This window comes from Somniosus microcephalus, chromosome 4 (assembly GCF_052327205.1).
Source record: "Somniosus microcephalus isolate GS21.2 chromosome 4, FLI_Smic_1.0, whole genome shotgun sequence".
NCBI classification, from domain to species: domain Eukaryota; kingdom Metazoa; phylum Chordata; class Chondrichthyes; order Squaliformes; family Somniosidae; genus Somniosus; species Somniosus microcephalus.
The window spans coordinates 158,612,359-158,626,126 of NC_140990.1; the positions used below are offsets into that span (position 1 = coordinate 158,612,359).

Here is a 13,768-nt window from a genome sequence, read left to right on the forward strand (position 1 = left end):
CCCATACAGATTCCACATCATCAGAGCTAATATCCTTCATTACAATTGTATTAATCCCTTCATTAACCAGTGTTGCTACCCCACCTCCCTTTCCTTTTTGCCTATCTTTTCTGAATATCGAATACCCCGGGATGTTGAGTTCCCAATCTTGGCCATCCTTGAGCCACGTTTCCGTAATCCCAACCAAATCATATTTGTTTACCTCTATTTGCGCAGCCAATTCGTCCACCTTATTACAAATGCTCCTCGCGTTAAAAAAACAAGCCTGAAGGCTTTCTGTCTTAACGCTCTTAGACCTATTAGAATTATTATTTACTGTGGCCACGGTTGATTTCTCTGACTGCCACTTTTGTTTTTCTCCTTCCTATCTTTTGCTTTTATCCCTGTTTCCCTTTCCTCTGTCTCCCTGCTCAGGTTCCAAACCTCCCCGAACAGTGCCAGCAAACCTCCCCGCAAGGATATTTGTCCCGTTCTGGTTCAGGTGCAACCCGTCCGACTTGTACAAGTCCCACCTTCCCCAGAAGCAGGCCCAGTGATCCAGGAAACTAAAGCCCTCCCTCCTGCACCAACTCTTTAGCCACACATTCATCTGGTCTATCCTCCTATTCCTATACTCACTAGCACGTGGCACCGGGAGTAATCCAGAGATTACAACCTTTCAGGTCCTGCTCTTTAATCTGTTACCCAGCTCCCTAAATTCTTCCTACCCATGTCATTGGTCCCAATGTGAACCACGACCTCCGACTGTTCACCCTCCCCCTTCAGAATGCCCTGCAGCCGTTCAGTGACATCCTTGACCCTGGCACCAGGGAGGCAACAAACCATCCTGGAGTCACGTCTACGGCCACAGAAACGCCTATCTGTTCCCCTTACGATAGAATCCCCTACCACTATTGCTCTCCCACTCTTTTTCCTCCCTTCCTGAGCAGCAGAAGCACCCTGGTGCCAGGAAGTTGGCTGCTGCTGCCTTCCTCTGGTAAGTCATCCCCCTCAACAGTATCCAAATCGGTATACCTGTTTGAGAGGGGGATGGCCACAGGGATCCCCTGCACTACCTCTACTGCTCTGCCTGATGGTCACCCATTTCCCTTCTGCCTGTGCAGCCCTTACCTGCGGTGTGACCAACTCAGTAAACGTGTTTTCCACGACCCTCTCAGCATCGTGAATGCTCCAAAGTCCATCCATCCGCAGCTCCAGCGCCGCAATGCGGTCTGCTAGTAGCTGCAGCTGGCTGCATTTCTGGCACACATGGTCGTCAGGGACACAGGCAGCGTCCCTGAATTCCCACAGAGCAAGAGGAGCATAACACGGGGCTGGGCTGTCCTGACATGACTTACCCTTTAATTAATTTAAATTAATTCACTACCACCAATTAAAGATAAACTCTAGGGCGCTTGTATGGTTTACCAACAGTCCCCGCTACACCAGAAAGACCTTAGCAACTATAAACCACAGAGTTAAAGTTTAAAAAATAGAGAAATACTCACCAACCAATCACTTACCTGGTGACGTCACACTGATTACTTTTTACCTCTCTCCTCGCTGCTGAGTTGATAAGCCTTACCTCACTCCTCCTTTTATCCTCGGCCTCGGTGCTCTCCTGGTCCGATCTGGTCGGGCCTTACCTCACTCCTCCTTTACAGTGAGGGGTGTGGGGTATATCAGTGTTACACTGAGGATGTGGGGTATATCAGAAGCTGGGGGGGAGCTGCAGAGGTTTGTTTGGACAGAGCACTGGGGCTCTAATATGAAACTCGGCAGCACACTGTGTGGTGCGTTCACCAAGCCTTTGCTGTGGGGATAATGAGAGTATAATATAGAGAAATAACTTCAGACACAAACACAGAAAAGTCAGGCAGGTGTTCAGTGTGATTCCTTGAACATGCCAGGGGCAAAGGGTTTATTTACAGGTTGGGGTTATTAACCACAGCAGGTACCAGGCAGAGCGTGTGTGTCACAGACACCCTACAGCAGTCAGGTTGGGAGACAGGAGCAGTGGATAGACACAGTACAAGATACAGAAACCAGACTCTGCTGATACAGTTTGATCCTTTAACCTGTTGTAGAAATAAGAAATCTCACTCTGTCAATCTCGATCTGTGTGAAGAAGAAATCTAATTTTAGTCAGAGGATGATGAGACAGCAGCAGTTTATTGAGGAGGTTGTGTGGTGAAGGAGTGTGCTGTCTCGGCACCATAGCCTGAATCTACTGTAACACACAAAGAAAACAGATAAACCGACCAAAGTGTTTCTCCCAACTCTCAAAAATGCTGCAGCTTTTGGCAACAAATGTGTGGCACGTGAATAGAAATCTCAAACTATTATATACACAATTTACAACTTGTGAATGTTCTCTAGGCTGGCTGTGGTGGGGGATTGGCTGGGTGTGAAAGCTCTAATGGTGCAGGGTCCCTGTACACAGGGCAGGCCTGGCTGGCCAAAGGCACACACATAGCACATGCACACACAAATGGAACTGCTACAAAGCCAGGAGCGAGTCACATTATGTTAAACATTGAGAATTCCCTTCCCCTAAAAATCTATAATAGCATTAATAAAATTAAAAGTGCAACATTGCTTTACTGCAGAATATTCCAGACTGTGCTGAAGGAATGACAGAACCAGGACATTAAAATACAAAAATATCACATTCTGTCCATTCCAGTAATATCGCTCTCTGTCCCTCTGTCCATTCCAGTAATATCGCTCTCTGTCCATTCCAGTAATATCCCTCTGTCCATTCCAGTAATATCGCTCTGTCCCTCTGTCCATTCCAGTAATATCGCTCTGTCCCTCCGTCCATTCCAGTAATATCGCTCTGGCCCTCTGTCCATTCCAGTAATATCGCTCTGTCCCTCCGCACATTCCAGTAATATCGCTCTCTGTCCATTCCAGTAATATCGCTCTGTCCCTCCGTCCATTCCAGTAATATCGCTCTCTGTCCCTCCGTCCATTCCAGTAATATCGCTCTCTGTCCATTCCAGTAATATCGCTCTGTCCCTCTGTCCATTCCAGTAATATCGCTCTCTGTCCATTCCAGTAATATCGCTCTCTGTCCCTCCGCACATTCCAGTAATATCGCTCTGTCCCTCCGCACATTCCAGTAATATCGCTCTGTCCATTCCAGTAATATCGCTCTCTGTCCATTCCAGTAATATCGCTCTGTCCCTCCGCACATTCCAGTAATATCGCTCTGTCCCTCCGCACATTCCAGTAATATCGCTCTGTCCCTGTCCATTCCAGTAATATCGCTCTCTGTCCATTCCAGTAATATCGCTCTGTCCCTCCGCACATTCCAGTAATATCGCTCTCTGTCCATTCCAGTAATATCGCTCTCTGTCCCTCCGCACATTCCAGTAATATCGCTCTCTGTCCCTCCGCACATTCCAGTAATATCGCTCTCTGTCCCTCCGCACATTCCAGTAATATCGCTCTCTGTCCATTCCAGTAATATCGCTCTCTGTCCCTCTGTCCATTCCAGTAATATCGCTCTGTCCCTCCGTCCATTCCAGTAATATCGCTCTCTGTCCCTCCGCACATTCCAGTAATATCGCTCTCTGTCCCTTCCAGTAATATCGCTCTCTGTCCCTTCCAGTAATATCGCTCTGTCCCTCCGCACATTCCAGTAATATCGCCCTCTGTCCATTCCAGTAATATCGCTCTGTCCCTCCGTCCATTCCAGTAATATCGCTCTGTCCCTCCGTCCATTCCAGTAATATCGCTCTCTGTCCCTTCCAGTAATATGTCCCTCTGTCCATTCCAGTAATATCGCTCTGTCCCTCCGCACATTCCAGTAATATCGCTCTGTCCCTCTGTCCATTCCAGTAATATCGCTCTCTGTCCCTCTGTCCATTCCAGTAATATCGCTCTCTCTCCATTCCCCCGACTCGCTCTCAGCTGATTGCTGCCTTTCACTGTACTGAGGAGCGGAGGGGATGGTGTCTGGGCGTCTCTATTACATTGTGACTGCCTGAGACCGATCTGGGAATGTTTAGGTCTTGAATAGTCCAAGAATGTCCAGAGCTATCTGGGGCCTGGTGAGGATTGACGCTGTCTATGACTATTTTGGTCTTTCAGGGAGTGTCTGGAGTGGTTTAGCACAGGCTCCTGACAGTGGAATTAAGGTTGTGTGTCTGGGGGCTCCTCCATTGCCCGATCTCGATTCAGACCTTGTGTGCTCTGAGTGGGCTCCAAAACTCTCAGTAACTTCCCCTGTGCAGAGGCAACAGAATGGGCCAAGCCTGCTCCTAAAACCCTCAAACAAGCGCAATGAACAACCATTCCGTTCTTCCTCAGACTTAAATAGTAACACGGAACAGAAATATTTTTAATCACAATCCATGTCTTTTTTTAGTTTGTTTTCCTAAAAAAAAACTGTGAAACAATCCTGGCATAAAACAGGAGGTGGAGAGAGAGCCCTGACACCAGTCCACGCTTCCACCTTGCCCCAGGCCTGGTTATAGAGTCCACACTATACAACAGTCCGGTCCCACACCGTCCTGGCACATTCCGAGTATTCCATGTCAGCGCTTGAAATTTTACTGAGAAAATCGCTGGTTTCACCAGTAGCAGCCTGTGATGGGGACAACAGCCGATTCCTCCTCTTCCTCCACTGGTACCTGCTGCTTCCAGTGTTTAACCTAAATAAATACCTTGTGCAGATGATCACATGTAAACAATGTAATGTCCCTTTCACTCAAACTCATTTTTTCATAGGATTGAAAGTGCAGAAATAAATCCCAAATCACAGCAGATATTTGTTTAAATTCACATGTAACCAGGAAACGAACATTGATGTGAACACATCGAGAGATTGTCTGCCATCATCCACCCAACTACCAGGCCTAGCCCAGCACTCTGGTCTCTCTCGCTCCCTCTATCTCTCCATTCCAGTCTTTGTCCCATTTGCTCTCTTTATTTTTTGATCTCCAGGATGGAGGGGTTGTGATCCAGAATGGCCAGGATTATCTTGTCCATGTATTGCCTCAGTCGCAAGTTAATCTCCTCCTGCTCCTGAAGAGCTTCCACCAGCTGCAAGAGAAAGAACGGCATAGATACAGAGTAAAGCTCCCTTTACATCGTCCCATCAAACACTCCCAGGGCAGGTACAGCACGGGTTAGATACAGAGTAAAGCTCCCTCTACACTGTCCCATCAAACACTCACAGGGCAGGTACAGCACGGGTTAGATACAGAGTAAAGCTCCCTCTACACTGTCCCATCAAACACTCACAGGGCAGGTACAGCACGGGTTAGATACAGAGTAAAGCTCCCTCTACACTGTCCCATCAAACACTCCCAGGGCAGGTACAGCACGGGTTAGATACAGAGTAAAGCTCCCTCTACACTGTCCCATCTAACACTCCCAGGACAGGTACAGCTCGGGTTAGATACAGAGTAAAGCTCTCTCTGCACTGTCCCATCAAACGCTCCCAGGGCAGGTACAGCTCGGGTTAGATACAGAGTAAAGCTCCCTCTACACTGTCCCATCAAACACTCCCAGGGCAGGTACAGCACGGGTTAGATACAGAGTAAAGCTCCCTCTACACTAACCCATCAAACACTCCCAGGGCAGGTACAGCTCGGGTTAGATACAGAGTAAAGCTCCCTCTACACTAACCCATCAAACACTCCCAGGGCAGGTACAGCACGGGTTAGATACAGAGTAAAGCTCCCTCTACACTGTCCCATCAAACACTCAGTAGTGGTGCGACCGAGCCACTCTTGGTGATGGACATTGAAGTCCCCGGGTTAGATACAGAGTAAAGCTCCCTCTACACTGTCCCATCAAACACTCCCAGGGCAGGTACAGCACGGGTTAGATACAGAGTAAAGCTCCCTCTACACTAACCCATCAAACACTCCCAGGGCAGGTACAGCTCGGGTTAGATACAGAGTAAAGCTCCCTCTACACTAACCCATCAAACACTCCCAGGGCAGGTACAGCACGGGTTAGATACAGAGTAAAGCTCCCTCTACACTGTCCCATCAAACACTCAGTAGTGGTGCGACCGAGCCACTCTTGGTGATGGACATTGAAGTCCCCGGGTTAGATACAGAGTAAAGCTCCCTCTGTTCTGCTATAACAAATATCTCGAGTCTGATGTGGGATTGTGTGCTGCAGTGAGGAATGGGAAATGGATTTTGGGATGTACAGACAGAGCACTGATCTCAGAACTACTGTACATGGCGGGGGATGGACGGAGGGGCTGCAGAGGGTGTAATACCCCGCCGCCAGGTGACTACCCCCGGTGCTGGTGATTAACCTCCCCGCGGTGCCCGGGTTCAACCCCGTGGTGCCCGGGTTTAACCCCGTGGTGCCCACGTTTACCCATTCGGCGCTCAGGTTCAACCCCGCGAGCCTGGGTTTAACTCCACGGTGCGTGGCGTCACTCTGTCGGGTAGTTTCTGTTGTTAATGATCTCTTTACCTGGTCGCGTGTGGCCGTGTCAATCTCTGCCGCCAGCGATTGAGCCTTTGTCTGTGTCGCAAACAGATTCTTGGCTTCATACAGGCTGAGGCTGAGGATCTGCCCATTCAAGTCATCGTTTTGTTCTCTTAACCTCAAATTTTCCTGTCAAACAAGAAGAGGTTGTTCAGACAGTATGGAGAGTTACTGACAATCATCACAGCAACAGCATGCTGTGGGGTGTCACTGCAAATCCTGCAAATGACCGAACAAAGGACCTGACCGATGTGATTCCAATCGCCACCCGCTCCCATGTTTGATCTCCGTACTATCACTCTATGGGAGCCCCAGTCCAGGTACTAGCCTACTCCCCAGGCTGGGGGTCCAGGTACTAGCCTACTCCCCAGGCTGGGGGTCCAGGTACTAGCCTACTCCCCAGGCTGGGGGTCCAGGTACTAGCCTACTCCCCAGGCTGGGGGTCCAGGTACTAGCCTACTCCCCAGGCTGGGGGTCCAGGTACTAGCCTACTCCCCAGGCTGGGGGTCCAGGTACTAGCCTACTCCCCAGGCTGGGGGTCCAGGTACTAGCCTACTCCCCAGGCTGGGGGTCCAGGTACTAGCCTACTCCCCAGGCTGGGGGTCCAGGTACTAGCCTACTCCCCAGGCTGGGGGTCCAGGTACTAGCCTACTCCCCAGGCTGGGGGACCTGTGGGAGCCCCAGTCCAGGTACTAGCCTACTCCCCAGGCTGGGGGACCTGTGGGAGCCCCAGTCCAGGTACTAGCCTACTCCCCAGGCTGGGGGTCCAGGTACTAGCCTACTCCCCAGGCTGGGGGTCCAGGTACTAGCCTACTCCCCAGGCTGGGGGTCCAGGTACTAGCCTACTCCCCAGGCTGGGGGTCCAGGTACTAGCCTACACCCCAGGCTGGGGGTCCAGGTACTAGCCTACTCCCCAGGCTGGGGGTCCAGGTACTAGCCTACTCCCCAGGCTGGGGGTCCAGGTACTAGCCTACTCCCCAGGCTGGGGGTCCAGGTACTAGCCTACTCCCCAGGCTGGGGGTCCAGGTACTAGCCTACTCCCCAGGCTGGGGGTCCAGGTACTAGCCTACTCCCCAGGCTGGGGGTCCAGGTACTAGCCTACTCCCCAGGCTGGGGGAGCTGTTCATTCTGCTCATTCCATAGGGATGCAGTCTGTGTCCCCGTACGTTGGTCCCTTAAGAGGCTGAGACGGGGGAAATTATTATGGGGAATAAGGAAATGGCAGAAATGTTAAACAAATATTTTGTGTCTGTCTTCACAGTAGAAGACACAAAAACATACCAAAGATGGTGGGGAACCAAGGGTCTAATGAGGGTGAGGAACTTAACGTAATTAATATAAGTAGAGAAAAAGTACTGGAGAAACTAATGGGACTAAAAGCCGACAAATCCCCTGGACCCGACGGTCTACATCCTCGGGTTCTAAAAGAGGTGGCTGCAGAGATAGTGGATGCATTGGTTTTGATCTTCCAAAATTCCCTAGATTCTAGAACAGTCCCAGTGGATTGGAAGGTCGCAAATGTAACACCGCTATTCAAGAAAGGAGGGAGAGAAAAACAGGCAACTACAGGCAAGTTAGCCTGACATCAGTTGACGGGGAAATGCTGGAATCCATTGTTAAGGAAGTGCTATCAGAGCACTTTGCCTAATCATGTTATGATTTTCTGAGTCAGCATGGTTTTATGAAAGGGAAATCGTGTTTGACAAATTTACTGAGTTTTTGAGGATGTAACTAGCAGGGTAGATAAAGGGGAACCAGTGGATGTAGTATATTTGGATTTCCAAAAGGCATTCGATAAGGTGCCACATAAAAGGTTATTACACAATATTAGTACTCATGGGGTTGGGGGTAATATAGTAGCATGGATAGAGGATTGGTTAATGGACAGAAAACAGAGAGTAGGGATAAACAGATCTTTTTCAGGTTGGCAGGCTGTAACTAGTGGGGTGCGGCAAGGATCAGTGTTGGGGCCTCAGCTATTTACAATCTATATTAATGACCTAGATGAAGGGACCGAGTGTAATGTATCCAAGTTTGCTGATGATACAAAGCTAGGTGGGACAGTAAGCTGTGAGGAGAACACAGAGTCTGCAAAGCGATATAGACAGACTGAGTGAGTGGGCAGTAAGGTGGCAGATGGAGTATAATGTGGGGAAATGTGAGGTTATTCACTTTGGTAGGAAGAATAGAAAAACAGAATATTTTTAAATGGTGAGAAACTTTCAAATGTTGGTGTTCAGAGAGATTTGGGTGTCCTCGTGCAAGAAACACAGAAAGCTAGCATGCAGGTACAGCAAGCAATAAGGAAGGCAAATGGCATGTTGGCCTTTATTGCAAGGGGGTTGGAGTATAAGAGTAAGGAAGTCTTGCTGCAATTGTACAGGGCCTTGGTGAGACCACACCTGGAGTACTGGGCACAGTTCTGGTCTCCTTATCTAAGGAAGGATATACTTGCCTTGGAGGCGGTGCAACGAAGGTTCACCAGATTGATTCCTGGGATGAGAGGGTTGTCCTATGAGGAGAGATTGAGTAGAATGGGCCGATACTCTCTGGAGTTTAGAAGAATGAGAGGTGATCTCATTGAAACATACAAGATTCTGAGGGGGATTGACAGGGTAGATGCTGAGAGGCTGTTTCCCCCTGGCTGGAGAGTCTAGAACCAGGGGTCACAGTCTCAGGATAAGGGGTCGGCCATTTAAGACTGAGATGAGGAGGAATTTCTTCACTCAGAGGGTTGTGAATCTTTGGAATTCTCTGCCCCAGAGGGCTGTGGAGGCTCAGTTCTTGAGTATATTCAAGCCTGAGATCGATAGATTTTTGGATTCTAGGGGAATCAAGGGATATGGAGATGGGGCGGGAAAGTGGAGTTGAGGTCGATGATCAGCCATGATCTTATTGAATGGCGGAGCAGGCTCGAGGGGCCGTATGGCCGACTCCTGCTCCTATTTCTGATGCTCTTATGTGCCAAGGACACTGCCCCTTTAAATATCGCACCTCCCCAATTCCTCCAGTCCAGAGCATGGAGACACCAATCAGATGCAAGAGGTGGTGTGGGGAAGGATGGGATTCTGCTAATGAGGTGCTTGATGGAGATTCCAGTCCGTTAACAAGTAAAACAGCCTGAATGACACACAACTTGACCAAGAATCCATCACCAGTATTAATTCAGGTGTTCTTCCTTGCCTATGATTGCTCCCTCGTGTCCTGAAGGAGATGACTCACTGGGTTCCAGTAGCTCAGCAAGCAGCTGCAAGGTATTCCACTGTGGGGGCATCACAGCCAAGCCTGACCCGGCCCTCGCCTGGCGCCCACATACACATGTCCCAGCGAGGATCACTGGGCAGCATCCAGGAGCAGGAACGCCCCTCCCGGACCCAGGGGCACTGAGCCCGATTGTGCCCTGTGGGATTTGGAGGGATTGGCGCAATGTGAGGGCAGCAGGTCCAATGGTAGATCAGTATCGTATCGCACTGAGCGGCAATATCACAGCATCATGACAGAGTGCAGCCAATCGGAGCGAGCCAGCTTTACCTGCTTCAGCCGCTTGACCTCGTAGTCCAGCTCCATCTCCCTGGTCCGAAAGCTAAACTCGTAAACGCTGGACGACGGGCTGCGACCCCACCCAGGCCTTTCTGCCTCCAATTTAAATAACTGTAAATGTTCCAGCTCTTTCCGCAGGTCTTCGATCAACTGAAGGACAGACACAGACAGAGTGAGAGCCAGCCACCTGCTCCGTGTGACAGTCACAGTGAACGGGGCCGAGGACAGACAGATACTCGTTATTACTGGACACTGGCACCCTTCCAAAACTATTCACTCAATAAACCGTGACTCTCACACACCTCTCGGCAAGGCCAGGCTCAGAGAAGCTGAGAGATTAAAACTCACTCGTTTCATACAGATTGTGCAGCAAGTGACATCGCCGGTCAGACTGGGTTAGTGCAAACCGGCGGGGGGGGTCTCACTATCAGGAGTTTATAGCGAGGAACATGCATGCGGCAAACGCCTGACTTCACACATCTCATCGCACCCTCAGGGCAGCAGTCAGCAGAGTGCCAGTGCCCTGGGAATCCAGGGAGGGCCCTGGGAATCCCGACAGGGCCCTGGGAATCCAGGGAGGGCCCTGGGAATCCCGACAGGGCCCTGGGAATCCCGACAGTGCCCTGGGAATCCAGGGAGGGCCCTGGGAATCCCGACAGTGCCCTGGGAATCCAGGGAGGGCCCTGGGAATCCCGACAGTGCCCTGGGAATCCCGGGAGGGTTGATGCAGGGATTGGCACCAGTACAGCTGAAGATGACATGCCTTGTAGAGCTGGTGCGACTCACATCGGGACTCACGGGTGATCATTATTTACACTCTGGGCCGCAAACTCCTCGCCACAATCTGCAGAGCCAGTGCTGGGCCGACATGGCTGACCTGCCACAAAGTGTTTTGCTGTTTTAGTGTTCCGTAAAACCAAAACCGGAACCAGTCCAGGTCGGGAACTGGACAATAGCAAAATACTGCGGACGCTGGAATCCGAAACAAAAACAGAAAATGCTGGAAACACTCAGCAGGCCAGGACACATTTCCCCTCCCCTCCCCTCCCCGCTGCCCCCCCCCGCAACATCCTGGTCCACTCCTCTATCTGCCTCTCCCCTTCGCCCGGCACCTTCCCGTGCAAGCGCAGGAGATGCAACACCTGCCCTTTTACCTCCTCCCTTCCCACGTCCAGGTGAAACAGCGATTTACTTGTACTTCTTGCAATTTAGTATACTGTATTCGCTGCTCACGATGTGGTCTCCTCTACATTGGGTGGCCGCTTTGTGAACACCTCCGTTCAGTCTGTAAGGGTGACCCCGAGCTTCCGGTCGCCTGTCACTTTAATTCTCCGCTCCCGTCTGACCTCTCCGTCCTTGGCCTCTTACACTGTTCCAATGAAGCTCAGCGTAAGCTCGAGGAACAGCACCTCATCTTTCAATCAGGCACTTTACAACCTCTGGACTCAACATTGAGTTCAACAATTTCAGACTATAACCTCGGCCCCTATTTTTTCAGACGGCAGCTGTTGATGATTCTGCCATCCCCATTTGGAGCATTTAATCTCTCCCCCCCTATCACAGACTGTCCATTTAATCTCTCCTCCCCTCCCCCCTATCACAGACTGTCCATTTAATCTCTCCTCCCCTCCACCCTATCACAGACTGTCCATTTAATCTCTCCTCCCCTCCCCCCTATCACAGACTGTCCATTTAATCTCTCCTCCCTTCCACCCTATCACAGACTGTCCATTTAATCTCTCCTCCCCGCCACCCTATCACAGACTGTCCATTTAATCTCTCCTCCCCGCCACCCTATCACAGACTGTCCATTTAATCTCTCCTCCCTTCCACCCTATCACAGACTGTCCATTTAATCTCTCCTCCCCGCCACCCTATCACAGACTGTCCATTTAATCTCTCCTCCCCTCCACCCCATCACAGACTGTCCATTTAATCTCTCCTCCCCTCCACCCCATCACAGACTGTCCATTTAATCTCTCTTCCCCTCCCCCCTATCACAGACTGTCCATTTAATCTCTCCTCCCCTCCACCCTATCACACACTGTCCATTTAATCTCTCCTCCCCTCCACCCTATCACAGACTGTCCATTTAATCTCTCCTCCCCTCCACCCTATCACACTGTCCATTTAATCTCTCCTCCCCTCCCCCCTATCACAGACTGTCCATTTAATCTCTCCTCCCCTCCACCCTATCACACTGTCCATTTAATCTCTCCTCCCCTCCCCCCTATCACAGACTGTCCATTTAATCTCTCCTCCCTTCCACCCTATCACAGACTGTCCATTTAATCTCTCCTCCCCTCCCCCCTATCACACTGTCCATTTAATCTCTCCTCCCCTCCCCCCTATCACAGACTGTCCATTTAATCTCTCCTCCCCTCCCCCTATCACAGACTGTCCATTTAATCTCTCCTCCCCTCCCCCCTATCACAGACTGTCCATTTAATCTCTCCTCCCCTCCACCCTATCACAGACTGTCCATTTAATCTCTCCTCCCCTCCACCCTATCACAGACTGTCCATTTAATCTCTCCTCCCCTCCACCCTATCACAGACTGTCCATTTAATCTCTCCTCCCCTCCCCCCTATCACAGACTGTCCATTTAATCTCTCCTCCCCTCCCCCTATCACAGACTGTCCATTTAATCTCTCCTCCCCTCCACCCTATCACAGACTGTCCATTTAATCTCTCCTCCCCTCCCCCCTATCACAGACTGTCCATTTAATCTCTCCTCCCCTCCCCCTATCACAGACTGTCCATTTAATCTCTCCTCCCTTCCACCCTATCACAGACTGTCCATTTAATCTCTCCTCCCCTCCACCCTATCACAGACTGTCCATTTAATCTCTCCTCCCCTCCACCCTATCACAGACTGTCCATTTAATCTCTCCTCCACTCCACCCTATCACAGACTGTCCATTTAATCTCTCCTCCCTTCCACCCTATCACAGACTGTCCATTTAATCTCTCCTCCCCTCCACCCTATCACAGACTGTCCATTTAATCTCTCCTCCCCTCCACCCTATCACAGACTGTCCATTTAATCTCTCCTCCCCTCCACCCTATCACAGACTGTCCATTTAATCTCTCCTCCCCTCCACCCTATCACAGACTGTCCATTTAATCTCTCCTCCCCTCCACCCTATCACAGACTGTCCATTTAATCTCTCCTCCCTATCACAGACTGTCCATTTAATCTCTCCTCCCCTCCACCCTATCACAGACTGTCCATTTAATCTCTCCTCCCTATCACAGACTGTCCATTTAATCTCTCCTCCCCGCCACCCTATCACAGACTGTCCATTTAATCTCTCCTCCCTATCACAGACTGTCCATTTAATCTCTCCTCCCCTCCACCCTATCACAGACTGTCCATTTAATCTCTCCTCCCCGCCACCCTATCACAGACTGTCCATTTAATCTCTCCTTCCCCTCCCCCTTTCTCTGCCTCAGCACCTGCTTAAAAACCTGTTCCATCTCCAACTGTTTCCAGTTCTGACAAAGGGTCATCGACCTGAAACGTTAACTCTGTTTCTCTCTCCACGGATGCTGCCTGGCCTGCTGAGTGTTTCCTGCATTCTCTGTTCAGGTCGGGAACTGGCTCAGGAACAACCAGTCCCAAAAATGTTGGTGCGAAGCTCAGCCGAACTCTGACGAAGAGAAGCAGCTTCGAGCCTCACAGTGAATAAACCGACTCTCCCGGCTGGAATTACGTGGCGGGAAGGGCAATCGAGGTGGAAACAAACTTTCCAAATATCCACACCCAGGCCTACCCACCTCC

General features: G+C 50.4%; 1 protein-coding gene across 5 annotated transcripts in view; it reads right to left on the reverse strand.

The window, feature by feature from the left end:
* Positions 1-1,851: 1,851 nt before the first annotated feature.
* rab11fip4a (RAB11 family interacting protein 4 (class II) a) overlaps positions 1,852-13,768 on the reverse strand; it is a 75,324-nt gene continuing 63,407 nt past the window's right edge. For all 5 annotated transcript variants that reach the window (XM_085985406.1, XM_085985405.1, XM_085985402.1 and 2 more), the window contains 3 exons: positions 9,976-10,134; positions 6,430-6,573; positions 1,852-5,031 (listed from right to left, as the gene is read on the reverse strand). In XM_085985406.1, coding sequence (XP_085841532.1) covers positions 4,915-5,031; positions 6,430-6,573; positions 9,976-10,134 — 420 coding nt within the window. In that variant the 3' untranslated portion in view covers positions 1,852-4,914. The remainder of the gene's footprint in view (positions 5,032-6,429; positions 6,574-9,975; positions 10,135-13,768) is intronic.